This window comes from Heteronotia binoei, chromosome 1 (genome assembly GCF_032191835.1).
Source record: "Heteronotia binoei isolate CCM8104 ecotype False Entrance Well chromosome 1, APGP_CSIRO_Hbin_v1, whole genome shotgun sequence".
Classification (NCBI taxonomy): Eukaryota; Metazoa; Chordata; class Lepidosauria; order Squamata; family Gekkonidae; genus Heteronotia; species Heteronotia binoei.
The window spans coordinates 412,599-434,283 of NC_083223.1; the positions used below are offsets into that span (position 1 = coordinate 412,599).

Genomic DNA, 21,685 nt, shown 5'->3' on the forward strand with positions numbered 1-21,685 from the left:
AAATGAATGAGCGGAGATCTCTGTTGCCACCGATGACTGATGCTTCTTCAGTCCCTCCGCTGCAGGCAGTGAATAAATCTAGTTTTGCAGGCCTCCTTCGGGGCTTCTCCATCAGTCTCTCCTGAGGGAAACTTCTTCCCAAATAAATGCTTCACGTGGAAGACTGGCTTGCTTTGCATGGTCTCTCGGATTCTGTTCGGACAGCCATCAGCTAGCCCCACACCGGGCAGAGCACTGGGACAGAGGGGTTAATGATGGCGCTTAAGGGTGAGCTTGAATGTTGTCTTAAGAAGATTGTCTCAAAACCACACTATGCAAACATCAGTCTTCCTTGTTCATGGAAAGTTGCGCAAGTAACTACAGGGCTTTTAAGAACATACAGAAAAGCGGTGTACTTAACTCTGACACATTTAGTGTTAAGGAGTCCAGAGAAGTAGCCCAATTAGTCTGCTGTAAAAAAATTACACAGGAGTAAGGATGGGCACAACCTGGAAAAATGTGGTTTGTGTTGGTTCATGGACAAAGTCCAAACTGAATCCAACTGGGAGAGCCAGTCTGGTGTAGTGGTTAAGTGCGCGGACTCTTATCTGGGAGAACCGGGTTTGATTCCCCACTCCTCCACTTGCAGCTGCTGGAATGGCCTTGGGTCAGCCATAGCTATCGCAGGAGTTGTCCTTGAAAAGGCAGCTTTTGGGAGAGCCCTCTCAGCACCACCCACCTCGCTGGTTGTCTGTTTTGGGGGAGAAGATATAGGAGATTGTAAGCCGCTCTGAGTCTCTGATTCAGAGAGAAGGGCAGGGTATAAATCTGCAGTCTTCTTCTTCTTCTCTCAGCCCCACCCTCACAGGGTGTCTGTTGTGGAGGGAGAAGATATAGGAGATTGCAAGCCGCTCTGAGTCTCTGATTCAGAGAGAAGGGCAGGGTATAAATCTGCAGTCGTCTTCTTCTCTCAGCCCCATCCACCTCACAGGGTGTCTGTTGTGGGGGGAGAAGATAGAGGAGATTGTAAGCCGCTCTGAGTCTCTGATTCAGAGAGAAGAGCGGGGTATAAATCTACAGTCTTCTTCTTCTTGTTTGCAAACCAAACCAGTTCATGAGCCCTGCGAACTGCGTGGAAAGGGATTGCCGTTGTTTCATAGGGTCTGCAGAAGCCAAGAAACAGCTGAGCCACTCAGATGTGTTTTCTTGGGCAGTTTCTAGTTTAAAGCCCCTTTAAACTAGGGACTGCCCAAGAAAACTCAAAGCAACTGAGTGGTGGGTAGCATGCTGCCACCCCACTTAGCTGTTTTTGCTGCTTTCATGGGGAACAGAGAACGGGGGCCCCTGAAACCTCTGCTTTCTGCTCTGTCCATGGTCTGCTCTAAAAGTTTGTGGAAGTTCTTAACAGTAGGCCCACCACGAACTTCGGTTCCCGAATTTGTGACTATTTTTGCTTCATGGTTCGGTTTGTGCCCATGTCTACCCAGGAGCCCTAAAAACTAACACCGTTTATTCCAACCTGTGCTTTTGTGAGTCAGAGAGCTCACGTTCTCAGAAGGCAGCGTTCTGACTCACAGTCCTCATGCCAAGATTTAGGCGTGTTGGTTTTCGTTAGTTGTTTAGGCGCTCCCAGATTCCAGTTTGATTTTGAGGAACACACATCATATTCCTCCCCTCTGTTTTTTACCCTGTTCTTCGCTTTTGGCTATTTTATCTTCCTGGTGCTTTCAGAGCGCTAACTCTTGTAAATGGATGCAACTGGATAGAAAATGAGAAATCTACATTCAGGCAAAGTAGCTGGCACTTTGCCTCTGAACAGTGATTAATGTATGTCAGGCATAATATCTAATAATAGTTTGGCATGAAAATGAGCGCTTCTACAATGTCGGGCATTCTAAGCAATTCCTATTTAAGCAGCTGTCGTTAAGATAACCTTGTATCAGTTTTGAAGCTAAGGATGTACAAATCCCATGTCTCTGGTTCCTAGAATCCCCCCCCTCTCCCCACTTAATGTTCAGTAGTTTAGGAAAGAACTCTGTAGCCTGTGCTTGCTTTAGCAATTGCAAGCACATATCCAATGTTTGGTGAAATAAATGCCCCACTGTGGATGCTGACTGTCAATTTGAGATTTGCTTCTCCAGTTTAAACACCTGGCTAGCATCCAAAAAGAATTCACGCCTAAAATGGCTGATGATTTTATATTCCTTGCAGTAAAGGAAATGGAATAACCTCAGACACATGGGCTTGGGTTATATTCCCCACACCAGCAGAATATTTGTATCAAACAATGAATCTGCAGAATTATTATTGTATCTGTTCCTGGTGCGGTGAAGGCCTGGAAACAGAAGGAATAGAGACTGCTTTGGACTTTTGAAAACACTTGAGGGTTTTTTTGTTTTCAAATTAACTCAGTTGCCCTGGCTTCAAGCTTTCCTGAAGCCTCGGCTTGCACACCACAGCCTCCTCTCTGATAATTTCTAGGAGGAGAGGCAGAGAAGTTCTGTTTCAGAGGCCATGTGGACAGTGAAGGTCTGTGAGTACGGAGGCGACTGTTGCTTCGCTCGCCTGTTCAGGCCGCTGGTTTGGATTTTTATTGACTCTTCCTGATGGCTGCTGAGAACATAGTCCCTGTTCCGCAGGCTGGTGACAGCTCCTTTGTCAGCCACCTTTCTGCCCCTTGGGCGAGGAACTGCTTCTCAAGAAATAAGGTGGGCAGATCCTTGTGCCATTCACCTGCCAACACAAAGGCTCTGCTTTAACAGGGAGGCAGGCTAGGGGTGAGCGGGCGTGGAAAACAACCGTTCCGTCTCCTGGGCGATTTGCCTCTGCCCTCGGGGAGCTGGCGCTGTATTTGTTTGCTTATTTCATTTATACCCCCCCCCCATATTCACTGAGACTGACAGAGTAAAAGCAAAATAGCCATGCAGCACAAGGCGCCCAATTAGCACTCCTGTAGTACAGAACTAATGGACAGTGTGAATAACTGACCACTTAAGACAAGGGATACTATAAACAGTGTAGAAAGGTGGAGGACAGTGCAGTAAAAACAGGGTGAAACCTGGAATAATTACTGCAATAGTCTACAGTCCAGCTCTGTTATAAAGACACCTTCTGGAATTGCTCCATTTGGGTACAGTTCTAATCTCTTCACAAAGATCCCCTCCTGAACAGAACTGTTTTGTACTTCCTGTGGAAGGGTAGGGGCAGGGCTTTCTACCTGTTTTTTTTTTTAAGGTGCCAATATTCGTATATAAAGTTGCATCCATTTCCAGCAGTTCTCCCCTCAGGACTTGAGGAACGCCCCCTCATCCCCAAAATATCACAGCATTGGGAAACGATGCAGAAAAGGGCAACTAGAATGATTCAAGGGTCGGAACACTTTCCCTATGAACAGGACTGGATCTACAAACTTTTTGAGGGGGGGGGGGGCAAAATTAAAAAAAAGATGCCCCTTATAGGCCATTCTATTTTATGGTTCCATAGAATACAATGGACTCCATACCCAATTTGGCCCCCCCTCTGTCGGCATCTGGGGCAAGCCCCCCCCTTTGCCCCCCCCCCCCCCCAGATCTGGCTTTGCCTATGAAGAAAGGTTAAAGAGGGTGGGGCTCTTTAACTTGGAGAGATGGTGACTGCGGGGTGACATGATGGAGGTTTGCAAAATTATTCATGGGACAGAGAAGGTAGAGGAAGAAGTCCTTTTCTCCCTTTCTCACAATACAAGAACTCGTGGGCATTCGATGAAATTGCTGAGCAGTCGGGTTAGAACAGATCAAGGGAAGTCCTTCTTCACCCAAAGGATAATGAACACGTGGAATTCACTGCCACAAGAAGTGGTGACAGCAACATGCATAGAAAGCTTTAAGAGGGGTTTGGATGAACTTTCCTGCCCTCCTCAGGGGGGCCATGTCACAAAGTGGGGGTGACCACAGAGAACGCACAAGGACAGACTATTTTGCCAGCCTTGCCCATTTGAAGGGTGGCAGCTTCAGACAGCTTTTCTTAAATGAGCAAAGATGCCAAGCAGAGTATAGCAGGAGGAGGCTGGCCATGCAGATATGGGAGTCTATTTAAGGCTTGGGGGAGAGGGGGGAGATGATTCACATCCTGAATTGGGTGCAGTAAATTATCTGTAGCCGATGGAGTGAGTGAGGGAGTGAGTGAGTCGAATGTTTCTACCAGTGCTGGATAAGTCACAGTCTGGATGCCCCCTATGGCTGTTGTGGATCTTAAGTGTGTGTTTGGCCACTCAGGTCTTTCAGCAACAGATTCGCATTGGAAGAGACCTTAGCGTGCATTTGGCTACCCCTTCCCATGAGAGGTGTCCTTCAGCAAGAACTTCTTGCTGATATTCTTTGAAAACCTCCAGGGAAAGAGATAGCATAGTTTCTTTGAGCAACGCATTTGGCTGCAGAACAAAGCAGGAGTCGAGTCAAGTCGCACTTTTAAGACCAACAAACTTTTATTCAGAATGTAAGCTTTCATGTGCGTGAACGCTTCTTCAGATGAGGAATAAAAGTTTGTTGGTCTTAAAGGTGAGACTTGACTCCTGCTTTGTTCTGCTGCTTCAGACCATCTTGGCTACCCACCTGGATCTATCTGCCTTTGGCTGCCTTCATCTTGTGGTGCTGAGCAGACCCTTGTGGTTTCAACACCCCCCCCCCCCTTTAATTGAATCTTCAGTCTCTTTGTGTCTCCCCTGCCTTGCTTAATTCTGGAAATAATTGGCGGGGGGAGATGTGGGAATGCACAGAGAAGAGGTTCTTTGGCATTTTCCTTTGAGACGGTTGTTCTTGTAGGTGAGCCAGGACCCACCCCCCGCCCCCAGCCAAGCGGCTTCCTTCCCACTTAGTTTTGTTTTCTGTAAACAAAAAAGAAACGGAAGTAGAAAACAGCTCTACAGATTTATTTTTGCCCACTGATTTTTTCACAAGGTTTGAAACACTCTTCTATATTTTTTGTTAGTCTAAAATACCTGGAAAAAGCTGCTGAGATTTCTGCCACCTCTTTCCTGTGTCAGAGGAACTTACGTGTGGCAAATGATTCTTTGCACGTCGCTCGGTCTTATTCTCCATCCAGTTGCCCCAAATGGAACCTTCTTCCCTATATGCCATTTTTGTGCAGTGAAGCAGATAAATTCCTCCAAGAAGAATCATAGGGGTTGCTTTCCATTTTTAATACTTTATTTCTAAGATTTTTATCCCATCTTACTACTTGAAAAAGCACTCAAAGCAGCTTTAAGGAGGAAAATGGAACATTAGCCTTGATGAAAATACGAATTAAAACTAATATAAATGAAATGACAAGTGAAAACCAAATCTGTCTTAAAATACCGGGGACTTTCTGCATGCCAGACATGTGCTGCAGCAGGGAGCCACAGGCCCTGTAATGATCTGGGTTTTTTTAAAAAAAACTTAGTTTTCTAACTTTTCAGGAGAGAAATGCCTTTAAAACTGAAATTCCCCATTTGTTTGTTTGTTTGTAGCAGCTTCAGCAAAAGATTCCATGTTCCGTTTGTGCTTTTGTGTCAATTTGACAGTCTTGACTGTTCTTTTCCTGTTCTGCTCCAGCAACAGTTCTGTTTGCAATGCACACAAAGTCATGAAACACAAGGCCAAAGGGGGTGGGGTGGGGTGGGGGAGGGGTCCTGGACTGCAAAGAGACAATAATCGATCCCTCCCTGCTTGCAGTTCTGAATCTGGCTGCCAATAAAAAAAAGATTTTTAAGCATTCCAAGTATAAACGATGTTCTGTGTGGTTTCCTCTGTAGTGGCTCTTCTATCTCTGTGTCACTTTGCGTCCGTTCCTTCTCTGGGGGTAATCTGAACATCGTATTATAACTCCTTATTAATGTGTGGAGGGAATTATTTTGGCTTCTTGGCATGCAGGCAAATGGTTTGAAAAATAAAGTCCAGTCAGGCACCTTTGAGACCAGCAAAGTTTTATTCTGTGTAGAAGCTTTTGTGTGCACGCAGATGTCTTCACATAACGGTTTGAAAAGCAGTTGGCAATGCTGCTGTTCCTGTGGCAGCTCTGATGCTGCGATTGCCTTGGAAGTGAAGGTTCTCTGGGCATGAGAGCAATAAAATGCGGACGTGGGGGTGGGTGGGGAACGAGCTCTCTTCTTCTCATATCCTATGCTGAGCTTTCTTCCTCCCATTTAAATGTTGCAGGTGAAGCAGAGATAGAGAGCGATGACGATGATGACGACGATGACGACTGCAAAAAATCATCAATGGAGGAAGTAAGGGGGTAGATCGTTCTTTTCTTTGCCTTGACGGGACTTCTGAAAGTGCAGCTTGCATTTTTTGCCGACATGACTAAGTGTCTGACTGCCATCTTGTGGCTGCTGAGGAGATGGCAGACTTTCCGAAGTTGGCTGTCGGTTTTCCAAGCTGTGCGGAAGAATCATAGCATCGTAGAACCATAGAGCTGGAAGGGACCTCTCGGGTCATCTAGTCCAACCCCCTGCACAATGGAAGAGATCCAGGGGCTGAGATGACCTTGTCTGAAGGGTGTGGGATCCCCCGTTGCCCTTTCTGATAGAAAGTCTGCTCCGTTTCTGTGTGACGGACAGGTGTCTTTTTGTAGAAAAATAGAGCTCATCTAGGGATTGTTATGCAGCTGCACCTACTATTCAATGGACAAGATGGGAAGGAGGAGGTGGAACTCTCAGAAAGGTTCAGGAGCTGTGCTCCTGTGAGCTCCCACTGAATCCGAGGCCTGGTGACGTATAAACCATCAGGTCTTATGTGAACAGGCTCACAAGGAGGGTGAACCAGACCGAAACAAAATCCTTTCTCCTCTGAGCAATACTGACGATTTGGGCCAATCGGTCATTGATAACAGAAGGAGAGAGCACGGAACCCTCAGTCGCTTATTCTCTTTACCTTTTCATTCCCGACAAGGAGCGTGTGCGTTTGGCAGGGCTCCAGCTGATCCTTGTATATGGTTTAGAGAAAGCTTGGCCCATTCTCTGACTGTCTTAGAAGCCATGGACAACCCCTTGGCATTCTGCCTGGAGGACTGCGGTTCTTTCTCTCTTGACAGCTGTCCTGTGGTCGTGTTGACAGTAACCTGTGGAGTTGGCTGATCCGTTGGCAGTACTATAGCTGGGGGTGCCTTGCCTTTCGCAAGGGTCTGTTTACATTAGTTTGGGCAGCTTTCGGCCCCTGGCAGTCATGGCTCCGGCTTTCTGCCCCTTGAGAAGAGAGCAGGAGACAGAAGAGACAGCCCTCCACCAGCGGTGGTGCCCAAACCAGTGGTGCATTCGCACTACAATAAATAATGCATTTTACATCTGGATTTTTGCTATTCTTACACAGTAAAATCCAGATGTAAAACACAATATAGAGTGTAGTGTGAACACACCACAGGAGTGCCATCCTCATGGTCACATGGGTGTGTGTGTGTGTAAGAATGCCATACTGCATATAGATATTACCCATATATGGAGAGCCAGTTTGGTGTAGTGGTTAAGTGCACAGACTCTTATCTGGGAGAACCGGGTTTGATTCCCCACTCCTCCACTTGCAGCTGCTGGAATGGCCTTGGGTCAGCCATAGTGGTTAAGTGTGCAGACTCTTATCTGGGAGAACTGGGTTTGATTCCCCACTCCTCAACTTGCACATGCTGGAATGGCCTTGGGTCAGCCATAGTGGTTAAGTGCGCAGACTCTTATCTGGGAGAACCGGGTTTGATTCCCCACTCCTCCACTTGCAGCTGCTGGAATGGCCTTGGGTCAGCCATAGTGGTTAAGTGCGCAGACTCTTATCTGGGAGAACCGGGTTTGATTCCCCACTCCTCCACTTGCAGCTGCTGGAATGGCCTTGGGTCAGCCATAGTGCTTAAGTGCGCAGACTCTTATCTGGGAGAACCGGGTTTGATTCCCCACTCCTCCACTTGCAGCTGCTGGAATGGCCTTGGGTCAGCCATAGTGGTTAAGTGTGCAGATTCTTATCTGGGAGAACTGGGTTTGATTCCCCACTCCTCCACTTGCACATGCTGGAATGGCCTTGGGTCAGCCATAGTGGTTAAGTGCGCAGACTCTTATCTGGGAGAACCGAGTTTGATTCCCCACTCCTCCACTTGCAGCTGCTGGCATGGCCTTGGGTCAGCCATAGCTCTGGCAGAGGTTGTCCTTGAAAGGGCAGCTGCTGGGAAAGCTCTCTCAGCCCCACCCACCTCACAGGGTGTCTGTTGTGGGGGAGGAAGGGAAAGGAGATTGTGAGTCACTCTGAGACTCTTCAGAGTGGAGGGTGGGATATAAATCCAATATCTTCTTCTTTTTCTTCTCCTATATTGATTATTTCTTTATTTATTATTTAGGCTTCTTGGCTGCCCTTCCCTACATGCAGGACTCAGGGCGGCTTACATCAAAATAAGACACTAAAATAACATACATTCTAAACCAGCATTAAACAGCATCAAAACCAGATTCTCATGAAAACAATTCAGATGGCAAAGAGCCAGATGTTGCCACTCCCAGCTTCTGCGGTTAGGTGGGGGGAGGCGGGTTGGTAAACCCGAAAGCACCGGGTAGTGTTGTCCCATCCGTGTCTTCTACCAAAGGCCTGGTGGAAAATCTCTGCCTTACAGGCCCTGCAAAAGAGTAGCAGATCCTGCAGGGCTTGGATGTTCTCCGGCAGGGAGTTCCACCATGAGGGGGCCAGGGCCGAAAAGACCCTGTCCTCGTTGTGGACAGCCGGATCTCTCTCAGGCCAGGAGATTCTTCGTACCTGGTCTTAAAGCTCTGTTGGGGGCTTATTGATTAGATAAATAAATATACTTTGACATATATAACATATTGGCATATATATTACTCATTAAAGTATCCCCTGATGATTCAGCCCAGTCTAAAATTACCTAATTGCCTCTCAGGTTGGAACTGCGGAGGAGGGGGTGGGGGGTGGGGACAGGCCGCTCAGGAGACGGATGAGCAAGAGTTTGCTTCTTAGATCTTCAGGAGACTCTAAAAATACCTGCCATTTCAGTCATCCTAGAGATCTGAGTGCTCCATCGTTTGACAAGTCCTCTCTGGGTGTGCCAGGAGAGATGTCACAGTTTTATGGAAGCCCAGAAGAATTCTCAGAGTTGCTTTTGGAACTCCCCCCGTCCCCCCCACCTAGCTTCGGCAATTCAGGACACCTCTTCCATTACCCCTCCCAACAAAAAAAAAAAACCCCAAACCCTTAATGTAGGCTAACAATAGGACTGTGTTTCTGTCTTGAGGCAAATTGCACTGCCAGAGCGGTAGTTATGCTTGTACCTCTGGCATTTATGTACTGGATTAAAAATAGGATAGTGGAGAATTTTGCTTCATTTTGTGTTTCAAAATGAAGGGGCGTATAAAATGTTTTCTTTTAAAAACTCTTAATGGTATCACTTTGCCTGGCTGTTTGAAACCATTTCCCTGCTCTCTGCTGCTGCTTTTGTGCTATTCCCCGCCCCTCCGTGCGCGCACACACACACACACACACACACAATCAAGTGATGCTAGGCTGTTTCAAGGGCCTGCAGCCAGCCATATTTGACTACAACCAGGGCTATTTTTTTGTAGCAGGAACTCCTTTGCATATTAGACCACACACCCCAATATAGCCCATCCTTCTGGAGCTTATAGTAGGCCCTGTAAGAAGAGCCCTGTAAGCTCTTGGAGGATTGGCTACATCAGGGGTGTGTGGGCTAATAGGAAAGGAGTTCCTGCTACAAAAAAAGCCCTATGACACATCACTGAGGACAAATGAAACCAATTTAGAATGAGGGCAGTTGTCTATATTGCCCTCGCTCTGAATAGGCAGACACTTTCACCAAAAGGTCAGAGGGGATGCCACAAATTGGAATTTCAGTTCCGCTCTCTCCATTTCAGATCCACTTCTTTCTTGTAAAGAAGAAACCACTGAGTCATTCTTTTTGTTTCATTTTCTTGTTCCTGTTTAAAATCACTGCATTTTCAGTGGGGTTTTTTTTGTGTCATTTGTGTGGCTGCTGGCTTACAAATAGCAGAAAAGAAACAAATGAATTGCCAGCAGTGCCAAAAATGATGTGGGCGCATGGAATCAACATTAACTGTGAGTGGCCATATCAGTTCATCTCTATTGTCACCTCAGTTTTGCTCTTTCGGGAAAATTGCCTAAAGGGAAGCATTTCCCACCAGTATTAAAGACCCCCACTATTTTCACCTCCCTCCTACTTAAAACCCTGGGAAATTTTCGATGTCCATTTTGAAAGCCGTGTTCATATAATAAGAAACAAAGCATAAATCAACATGACAGAAATGTCCAGTGACTTTGAAAATCTTGGTCTTGAGAAGCAGGGTATCAATGTCTTAAAATCCAGTGAAATTCAGGCCTTGTTTCCTGTAAGTTTGGTCATACCCTCTGCAGGCTTGTATCCCCTCCCAAGATCCCAGTAACAGAAGGGGGGGGGGCATTTCTGTGCTGCAGACTCCAGTTCTTCCTTTACCCCGCTCATATATTTCCTGGGGATCCCTTCTCCCCCAAGAATAGCAAACAGAGGTGTCAGGTGAGGACATATCCTGTTCTGCTGATGGGAAATGCCTTCCATTAACAGGTTGGTCATGGGATACGAGCCACAGGAAGGGGATAGAGTTGGGTGTCACTGCCTAGATAGAGGCCCAAAATGTGAGCAAAGTCATCCTTACAGAACAAACAATCAGCAGCTACGTTACTGCAGCAGTGAGAGGAAAAGGTGCTTTGGGTTCTTGTGACCGGCAGGTGCTGCAGGGCCTCCACCCTCTCCTCCTTGGCCCCGCTGCAGACTCTCCCTTTAAATCTGGCATTGCCAGATTGGCCCCCTCCTCTACTGCCCCCCTCTCCCTTCATGCCCCTCTTGTTTCTTGCCTTTTTAAAAAAAGTACCTGGACCTCACAGTAAGGCTTGTCCTAGTTCTAATTCTTGTGAGCTGCTTGTCCAACAGCTGTGTGTGTAGAATTTTAGTTGCTGCTTTGCGAGAGAAGACTCACAAGGAACACACTCTTGGGGTTCACCTCTTTCCATCTTAGCGTAGCTTTAGAGAAGTCACGGCTGGTCTTGAAAGGGCTGCTTGCCTCCTGGGTGTTGCGGGGCTGAAGAAGGCCTTTTCTTCGTGGGAAGCTTTGGCCAGCCGGGCTGACCCATGGGAAAGCAACCTCAGTGACATGGGGCAGGCGGAGGGGGGGGGGCGGTATTGAAGAGACGCTTTGGGTTTGCTTGGGTGAACTTCAAAGCCCTGTCCGAATTGCTGAAATCAGCAGTCAAAACGTCTCTTGATGTTAGCATTTCTATTTCTGTTCCAGGGAACGGCTGGGAGTGAGGCCATGGCTACCGAAGAAATGTCCAACTTGGTGAATTACATACAGCCTGTCAAGTTTGAATCCTTCGAGACATCTAAAAGTGAGCATGCAAAGTTGTGGCAAGGTCACATTTTGTTGTCTTGTCATACTCCTGTTTTCCGTTGGTTGAGTACATTTGCTTAATATTAGCCTAAAGCTTTCCATGTGTTTCCACGGCACAATAGGAAGCCAAACTGCAAAATAAGCTCATCCCCTGTTTGTTCATCTGTTGGTTTGTCTGGAAAACTTTTGAACTATGTGCTGGTTGTAATCTTGGAAGGTTTAGGTAGTTTGGCATGATTCTCAGGAGGTTCACATGGTCAGGCAGCCCTGAGGAGGAAAGCAGGATGTGATCAAGCCCCAAAGCTGGCTGGATGCAGCTCCAAGTGAAGAAGACATGCAAGGCCAAGAAAAACCTTCTGATCACCCTTCTAGGTAGACACCAACTCACCTCTGAAAGGCAGCAGCGAATTCTGTGTCTTCTCTTGAAAGGAGAATGCAGCTGAAGATGCACCTGAGACAGTTAACACGCTGGGTGGGCACTCACCTGTTACACAGAATGATGGTGCCTTTCCTCCAAAGGCTGTAGCATTTCTTCTCTTGCCAGGCAGCTAACCATAACGTTCTTGTCGACAGCGCATAGAACATATTCATCTGTGGTGACGTTGGAACCTAAAATAACTCTTACTACTCCTGTTCTCTATGCTGACAGCAACGGGAAAGTAAAAAGGTTAAGAGCATAGTCCAGTTGACGTTACACAGTTCCAGGCCCTGCTGGTTTCAGCAACAGAGACATTTAAGGCTTGCCCTGAAATCAGCAATACAAAGTGCTTAAGTGTCATGAGCCCTGACGAGGAGGAGCTGGAAGGGTTAACAAACCTGGAAGAGTTGCCGGCCAGTTCCTCAGCTGAACAAACAGCAGCTGGCCCATCAATCACTCTCCAGGCACCAGTATCAGCTGTTGATGATCAATCTTCTCCAAGCTCTTCTCCTCCCATCTCAAGAGTTCGAAGCAGGCTCCGGAAAGAACTTTCAGAGCAAAGACATGAGGCACGCCGATGCTTCAGATCTCTCAGCCCTGAGCTCTAGCAGAGTCGCTGCCACCCAGGGAGCAGGCTGATTGAGACTCCCATATAGCTCCCACCCAGGACCTGGTAACCTTGTGGAAGCAACAAATCTATTCTCTGGCTTGCATCCACGCTCCCTCCTGATCCTGACCTGCTTGATTTCCTTGGCACCCTGACCTTTTGGCTTTTGGACATTGACTTCTGATTCCGGGTTGTGATTCTGCATTGGTGACTTGGCTCCTGCTTGACTTCCTGGACTTTGACCTTGGACTGGCTTTGGACTCCTGCCTGCCTGCACCCGGAGAACATGACATTAAGTGTGGTGACATTGTCCCCCAAGAGCTTCAACGTGATGGTGTGCCGGAAAGAGTAATAGGTTTTTCTTTGTTTGTTTGTTTGCAAAATGCCTTCATTTCCACGTGCATAAATAGGACTGCAAATCCCATCTTCCTGCATCAGTTTTGTTCATTGCCCAAAGAACCTCATGGGCCAGCTCAGTTCCCAGCTGCTTTCTGGCCAAATGGGCTTTGCAGCATCTTGAGAAAACAAACCAGCACCTTGTTGATCCTTGAAGCAAAACATGCCCCTCCCCCCCCACTTCGAGGCCATCCACCCCGCTGTTTCACTTGGCTGTTTGCAAGCTTGAATGACTGTGTGACCTCCAGGGCTGCCTTTTAAAGATCGACTGTGGCAAATAAAAATATGCGTCTGCAATGACCCTGCCTATGAAGAGGTTAATAATCCCAAACCCGCATCCAGCTTTTCTGGACCACAGCCTTGCTCTTTGATCTCAACTTGGTTTTGTAGCATAGTTGCATTTTCAAAAGTTGCTTACACAGCACGGTATCTGGGAGTTTTTGGCTGGGGGTGGTGGTGATTAAAGCACTCCTGACCTCTTTACAAGAAGAGAGAGTGTGAAGTTCCAGTGTGTGTCTACCCAGGTTTTTCATGCAGGGTGTGTGTGTTGGGGGTTGAGAGAGCTGAGTCCCCAGCTGAGCTGGCTGGGCATCAAGGATTGTGCCACTTTGGTTGTGCAGCTTATCGGTTCTACCTTCACGCGGTGTTGGGTGGGCTGCATGAACTGCTAAGTCTGCACAGGTCTTCTTCGTTTACATCTGCAAACGATGCCCTTGGGGTTCCATCCACACACTTTGGGACTTCCAGATTCAGATGGGGTAGCCGTGTTGGTCTGGATCAACGGAACAAAGCTTGAGTTCAGGGGCACCTTTAAGACCAACAAAGTTTAATTACTCTTCTTTCCGTAAACCCCAAACCCAATGGGAAGAAGAATACCTTTGGTAAACCCCAAACTCAATTAGAAGAAGAAGTTTCAGAAAACCCCAAACCCAATGGAAGGACGAATACTCTGAAGTCAGCTGTGCTGTGTGGGACAAAGGAAGTCCTACAAGACAATTCACTCGCTGAACCTGGTCCTATATAACACGAAGGTGGCTGCGGTTGTGAGCACTTGGCATGCACCGTTTGGGCAATTAACTGTGCCTCTAAGTTCTGACTGCCTCATTGCAGTCTGCCCCCCCTCCCCAGGTGTTGTGTGAATCACCCTTAACTCCCGTTGGAAGCTGTGGGTGTCGGCATCAACAATGGATGTGGAATCAAAGCCTCCGGCTGTGTTCTGAACAAACCCACACAGCATTAAAGATCTTTTGAAGCTGGTCTGCCTCACCTCTAAATTAAATATTTAGGCTCAAGACAGGAGCCTTTTCTGCCGGTACAATCCTGGCTGGAGTTTGTTGCTCGCTCCTGCCGGGTTGGCTCAGAGTTTCCAAGCTGGCCATGCTTCGTCTTTGCTGATACAAGCACAAAGCTCAGGTGACGTGAAATGTTCCAGTCACGTGATGACCATGGCAGCTGTGGAAAGTGTCACAGGGAAGCCATTTCTAATCGCCAGCCCCTCGGACCTCAGGCCTTCCTTCCTCAGGCTGAGAGGTGATAGGATCACCATCTTCAAGTCCTTGAAGGGCTGTCCTATAGAGGATGGTGTGGAATTGTTTTCTGTGGCCCCGGAAGGTAGGACCAGAACCAATGGGTTGAAATTAAATCAAGAGAGTTTCCGGCTCAACATTAGGAAGAACTTCCTGACCGTTAGAGCGGTTCCTCAGTGGAACAGGCCTCCTCCTTGGGAGGCGGTGGGCTCTCCTTCCTTGGAGGTTTTTAAACAGAGGCTAGATGGCCATCTGACAGCAATGAGGATCCTGTGAATTTAGGGGGAGGTGTTTGTGAGTTTAGAGCGGTTCCTCAGTGGAACAGGCTTCCTCCTTGGGAGGCGGTGGGCTCTCCTTCCTTGGAGGTTTTGAAACAGAGGCTAGAAGGCCATCTGACAGCAATGAAGATCCTGTGAATTTAGGGGGAGGGGTTTGTGAGTTTCCTGCATTGTGCAGGGGGTTAGTCTAGATGACCCTGGGGGTCCCTTCCAACTCTATGATTCTAGGATTCTGAGAAGTGGCAGGACTGTTGCTGGGCCTCCAATGCCCTTGTCGCTGTCCACAATCAAGGAAATACTGCAGAGAAGCCATCCCATTCAGAGCAGGCTGTCACCAAGATTTTATTTTGTTCTGCTGTCACCTTGTGGAATTTGTGGTGTTCCCTGGAAGCTTCCGGAATGAGGACTGGCCAGCTCTTCTTTGTAATTTCTCTTCCAGTGTATTTTTGTTCAGGTTTTTGATCACTTCAAGGGGGGGGGGGCGACAAAACCCTGCAAGTTAAGTGCAAGAATCCAGTTGCACCTTGAAGACTAATGGGGCACGTGGTGGAGAAGAGCTTTCTGGAGTCACTGTTCACTTCCTCACCAACAGCTAGAAGGGGAGTCTGTCTGTCCTCGTATCTTGGAGAATGGAACAATTTCAGATGCAAGAGATAAGGACGGATGGACTTTCCTTCTAGCTATTTCTGAAGAAGCAAGCAGTGACTCCCGAAAGCTCACCCCCTCCTGCAAATTTCAGAGCAGATTTTGAGTCCAGTCAGGCACCTTTAAGACCAACAAAAGTTTATTCCAGGTATGAGCTGTCAATCGTGTGCATGCCCCCCTTCCTCAGAGTGCAGATATCTGTATCTTTAAGACTAACTTTTGTTGGTCTTAAAGATGCTACTGGACTCAAGATCTGCTCTACTGCTTCAGACCAACATGGCTGTGTTACTGGTTCCAGTGTCTTTGCAGGCAGAACTGAAACCGCTGGACTTATGAAGCCCTAAACAGACGGGGACCCCGAGACCCCAATTCTTTCCCAGACCGCCCTCTCCTCTCACCACCCAGAATGGCACCAGAACTCTTCTCTGGCCGCCTCCGTTGTGGAAAAGAGGAAGTTTGCACTGTCTGTGGGGGGGGGGGGTCTGAGGTTAGGCGTGTGACTGCAGTAGAACGGAAGAGTTCTGGGTTCAAGTTCAGCAGCACCTGAGAGCCCAACAAGATTTCCAGGGGATCCTCTTTCAAGACTGAGAGCTGCCTTCAGCCCTTCATATGGAACTCAGTTAGGAGTGAGATTTTCCACGGGGGTGGGGGGGCTGTCTTGGGCATCTTTGTGTGGCACTTCGTCACTGAGGATGACTAGGTCAATGTTGTTTTTGTACGTTGGAAGCCACTTTGAATGTCCTGGGACAGAAGACATGATAATATGTTCGTTTTTGTAAATTAAGTAATCATGTATGTTTGGTCATCGTAATCCTTATGAGAATGATCACGACCTGTTTTTCTCTTAAATTTCAGAACGGAACAAGGGTTTCGAAATGTCTTCCTTTGTGGAAACCAAAGCGCTCGAGCAGCTCACGAAATCCCCCGTTGAGTTTGTGGAGTATCTTTGACATTAAGGAGGGTCGCAGGAGGGTCTCATGCAGGACCCGGGGTGGGGGGGACTGAGTCAATGCAAATCTTTAAGATAAAAAAGGAACCTAGTGTTCTCAAAGAAGGCAGCCTCCTGTTTCCCCTCCAGGTTCCTTTCTGTGGCAGGGAGTGGCTGATGCCAGCCAACAAGGCCGTGTGGTGATGGAGAGAGGGCTGGTCTTAGCCAGGGGGTGACACGGGCAGCTGGCTGCACCCCCACAGTGGGAGAGGCCCCGTTCATTTGTGACCCCTTCCTCTGGAGGAGGGGAGAAAAGAGGAAGAAGGAGAAGAGCCAGCCCCTAACCCTGCTGCCCCCACTCCTGCCCTGTCTGGGGCTCAGGCTACCGGCTGCTGGGGGAGGCATTGGGGGGACTTCTCTTGCTTGTCCTGGGGTGTGTGTGTGAGATGACCCTAGGGCCCCATAATCACTAAAAAACACCCCTGGATGGAAAGTTTAAACTTTCCCATTTGGTGTCGTAGTTAAGTGTGCAAACTCTTATTTGGGAGAACCGAGTTTGATTCCCCACTCCTCCACTTGCACCTGCTGGAATGGCCTTGGGTCAACCATAGCTCTAATAGAGAACCAGTTGGCTGTAGTGGTTAAGTGCGTGGACTCTTATCTGGGAGAACTGGGTTTGATTCCCCACTCCTCTGCTTGCAGCTGCTGGAATGGCCTTGGGTCAGCCATAGCTCTCCTAGGAGTTGTCCTCAAAATGGCAGCTGCTGTAACAGCTCTCTCAGCCTCACCCACCTCACAGGGTGTCTGTTGTGTGTGTGTTGGGGGGGAAGGTAAAGGAGATTGTGAGCTGCTCTGAGATTCAGAGTGAAGGGTGAGGTATAAATCCAATATCATCATCTTCTTCTTCTTCTTCCTCCCTGAGGCCACCCCTGCTGTACCGAGCACTGTGAAAAGCAGAACCTGCTCAGCTGTGTGGTGTGTTGATTCTCTTGCCGTAGTGTCTGCTGGGAGCGTACCATGAATTTTCGTGTCATGGTACCAAAGAGGTCATTCCATCTGTTCAGCAACACCCTCTGGGTTTTAAGCTTTCGGCCACATCTCTCTGCCAGTCGTGCTTTACCCTTAACCTCAAAATGCAGGTATAACAAAATGCAGCTGAGTCGGATTTATCCCAAAGGGACGCGTGTGGACTCTTCCAACTACATGCCCCAGCTCTTTTGGAATGCCGGCTGTCAGATGGTGGCCCTCAACTTCCAAACTGTCGGTAAGCCCCCGCCTTGCACTTGGCTTTATCTCCAGGGACACGGGACAATAAAATCACAAACCGATTTCACACTAGGGCTTGTTCCGGGTAGAAGCCCCCGGGGCTTCTCTCCATTTTTGCATAAACTGCCGCAGAGCTGCTAGTTGACGCGCCACTTTTCTGCAGCAAGCAGAAACTGCTTGTCAGAGGATCTCACTTGCTGCACAATAGCGGCACACCAACTCACAGCTCTGGGGCAACTTCTGCGAAAACGGAGAGAAGTCCCGGGAGCAAAAGGGCTCTCTGCCTGGAGCAAGCCTAGTGCAAAATTGGTCACAGTTTGTGAAGTGGAAATGTAATCATGGCATGCACATCTCTCCTAAAAGTGGGGTGCAGGTTAATCGAGCAGCTTCCGTTTCTGTCTTTAGACCGCAACGTGTTAAATTCAACAGATTTCCAGTGTCACATATTTTAACTCCATCTTGAAAGGCTGCGTGTTTCCAGCCGGGCGCTTATTTCCAAGTTGGATTTAAGGCTGTCGTTTAGCAGTCCTGCCTAATTGTGGCTGCTCTGCTCGAGAGCTTCATCCAGGCTCTGTGCTGATACTAATCAGGGGGAAGACAATTAATGACATTGTATTTGATTAAGCAAATGTAATTAGTCTTGTAGACATGCACAGCAGGAGATCTCGGGGTGATTTGATTTTGTTTTGTTTCACCGTATTCCTGCTAGAATTACAAGCACACTCAGGTAAGCAAAGTAGAGCCCGGTTATACATTGATGCATCCAAGCCTTTTCCAGAAAGCACAGCATGGCGAGTATTGAATACAGCTGCAGACGGGGCTTTTTTTGTAGCAGGAGCTCCTTTGCCTATTAGGCCCCACCCCCCTGATGTAGCCAGTTCTCCAAGAGCTTTCAGTAGGCCCTGTTAGAAAAGCCCTATAAGCTCTTAGAGGATTGGCTGTGCCAGGAAGGTGTGGCCTAATATGCAAAGGAGTTCCTGCTACAAAAAAAGCCCTGCTGTGGACCCAGATTTTCAAAGACTGTCCCGCCTGTTTTACATTTTTATTGAGTTAAGTGGTGTTGTTTAATTGCAGAGTATTTATTTTATTGTTGTGTTTTATGCCTGTAATCTGCCCTGAGCCCATATGAGGGAGGGCGGGATATAAATCTGCTAAAATCAATCAATCAGTCAACAAGAAAGACACCTGCAGTGCTTGAAATCAGTAGAGCAAAATGAAGGTGCCTGAAGAGGTTCCTGTGGAGAGAGTGAAGGTGCCTGCAGTGGCTACTGACAGGGTACCGGATTCGCTTCATTCACTTCAAGGTGCTGGTCATTACCTTTAAAGCCCTAAATGGCCAGTGTCCTGCATACCTTAGGGACCGCCTTTCCCTGCACATGCCCCAGCGAGCGCTTCGGTCCGGGTCTCAAAACCTGTTGACAGTTCCCAGCATCAGAGACGCGAAGCTCAAAACGACGAGAGACAGGGCCTTTTCTGTTGCTGCCCCTAGCTGGTGGAATGAGCTGCCGGAGGAGGTTAGGGCCCTGTGAGAGCGCCTACAGTTCTGCAGGGCCTGCAAAACGGCACTCTTCCGCCAGGCATTTACCTGAATGGTAACATCTGCAGCGATGGGACTGCCCCATAAGAACGCCACCCATGACCTCCTTCGCTGCGCTATGGCGATCCTGAGACCTCTGAGTAGAGCTAACCACCAGAATTTAAATTGATGCCTGAAATTATGATAATAGCACTTAGAAATGTTTTAAATTGTTTTTATGTTTTTATTGTGGTTATTGTATTGGTCACACTGATGTGTTAGTGTCAACCCTTGGTTTGTGAGCTGCCCTGAGCCCGCCTTTGGTGGGGAGAGCGGGATATAAATAAAATAAATAAATAAAGCGCTTGTTGCACCCAATACGTTTTACTCCAGCAGTTCTATGTACACTCAAATATACATGTAAAGTGTACAAACTGACCATCCGTTGTGCAATCACAGTAACTCCTACTGTGCCATTAATACATTCCTCTTCCAAAAAGTAATTAGCAAGTGGAATTCACTGCTTCAGGAAGTGGTGGTGGCTACAGCATAGAGCATGGAGAAATGTCTGGAGCAGAGGTCCATCAGTAACTATTAGCCACAAGGTATTGAGGGAAGACTCTTTCTGGGGCAGTGATACTATGTCTTCTTGGTGTTTGGGGGGCAAGAGTGGGAGGGCTTCTTGAGTTCTGGCCTTGCTGTTGGACCTCCTGATGGCCCCTAGATTTTGGTCACTATGTGACACAGAGTGTTGGACTGGGTGGGCCATTGGCCTGATCCAACATGGCTTCTCTTATGTTCTTATGAGACACAGAGTGTTGGACTGGATGGGCCACTGGCCTGATCCAACATGGCTTCTCTTATGTTCTTATGTGACACAGAGTGTTGGACTGGGTGGGCCATTGGCCTGATCCAACATGGCTTTTCTTATGTTCTTATGTGACACAGAGTGTTGGACTGGATGGGCCATTGGCCTGATCCAACATGGCTTCTCTTATGTTCTTATGTGACACAGAGTGTTGGACTGGAGGGCCACTGGCCTGATCCAACATGGCTTTTCTTATGTTCTTATGTGACACAGAGTGTTGGACTGGGTGGGCCATTGGCCTGATCCAACATGGCTTTTCTTATGTTCTTATGTGACACAGAGTGTTGGACTGGATGGGCCACTGGCCTGATCCAACATGGCTTCTCTTATGTTCTTATGAGACACAGAGTGTTGGACTGGATGGGCCACTGGCCTGATCCAACATGGCTTCTCTTATGTTCTTATGAGACACAGAGTGTTGGACTGGGTGGGCCATTGGTCTGATCCAACATGGCTTCTCTTATGTTCTTATGAGACACAGAGTGTTGGACTGGATGGGCCACTGGCCTGATCCAACATGGCTTCTCTTATGTTCTTATGTGACACAGAGTGTTGGACTGGGTGGGCCATTGGCCTGATCCAACATGGCTTTTCTTATGTTCTTATGTGACACAGAGTGTTGGACTGGATGGGCCACTGGCCTGATCCAACATGGCTTCTCTTATGTTCTTATGAGACACAGAGTGTTGGACTGGATGGGCCATTGGTCTGATCCAACATGGCTTCTCTTATGTTCTTATGAGACACAGAGTGTTGGACTGGATGGGCCATTGGTCTGATCCAACATGGCTTCTCTTATGTTCTTATGTGACACAGAGTGTTGGACTGGATGGGCCATTGGCCTGATCCAACATGGCTTCTCTTATGTTTCTTATGAGACACAGAGTGTTGGACTGGATGGGCCACTGGCCTGATCCAACATGGCTTCTCTTATGTTCTTATGTCTTTTTGGTGCTTGGGGAGGCAAGAGTGGGAGGGCTTCTGGAGTTCTGGCCCCACTGGTGGACCTCCTGATGGCACCTGGAGTTTTTTTTGGCCACTGTGTGACACAGAGTGTTGGAGTGGATGAGCCGTTGGCCTGATCCAACATGGCTTCTCTTATGTTCTTAAGAATTGTGTACACAGTTACCTGAGAAACAGCCATTCTATGTCCCCAAAATAAGACAGAGTGGCTCGTGTGTGTGGCCAAAAATGCCCTGTGTGATGGTGACCTCTGAAGTGTGGAGACCCTGAGTGAACGTTTCTTTTTTTTTGGGGGGGGGGGATGATTCTTTTGTCAGTGTGCTGGAGCACTGTGGGACTCTTATGAAACTGCAACGTTTGTTCTGTCAACACTCACACGTGTACTAACTATCTTGTTTTGTTGCTTAGATTTGTCTATGCAAATAAATATGGGGATGTATGAATAAATGGCAAAAGTGGCTACAGACTCAAGCCAGAGTTCATGAGAAGACCAGACAAGCAATTTGACCCGTTTGCGGAAGGTATTGTGGACGGAATCGTGGCAAACACTTTGTCCGTGAAGGTATGTGGGCTGTTGCTTATTGATAAGTTTTGCAATACAATTGCCTCGAACGTTAAATATCAAAGTCCAGGCCAAGTTTTGTCCTTTGGGTCCAAATTATCGAGTTTGAAATGTACAGTTCCTGGGCCAGGAGTTGGAGAGCAACAGAGTGAACAGGCATGCTGCACAGCCCACCCCAAAGGAAAGTGGAAATGGGTCCACAGCAAAAACTGCAGTCTCTGCCCATGTTGTGCCCTAGAGGTGGCCTCCCTGTGGCCCATTCCTTCCCTAGGCTTAGCCTTCCTTTGGGCAGCATTGCTAGTGGCTTCAGCCATGGGGCAGATCAGGCTGCTGATAGA

At 47.9% G+C, this 21,685-nt stretch overlaps 1 protein-coding gene across 1 annotated transcript in view; it reads left to right on the top strand.

The window, feature by feature from the left end:
* The window catches only part of PLCB1 (phospholipase C beta 1), a 576,948-nt gene that overhangs the window by 408,918 nt on the left and 146,345 nt on the right, over positions 1–21,685 (top strand). The window contains 6 exon segments of the mRNA XM_060261607.1: positions 6,153–6,223; positions 11,276–11,372; positions 16,100–16,184; positions 17,312–17,436; positions 21,194–21,226; positions 21,229–21,347. Of these exon segments, the coding sequence (XP_060117590.1) occupies positions 6,153–6,223; positions 11,276–11,372; positions 16,100–16,184; positions 17,312–17,436; positions 21,194–21,226; positions 21,229–21,347 (530 nt within the window).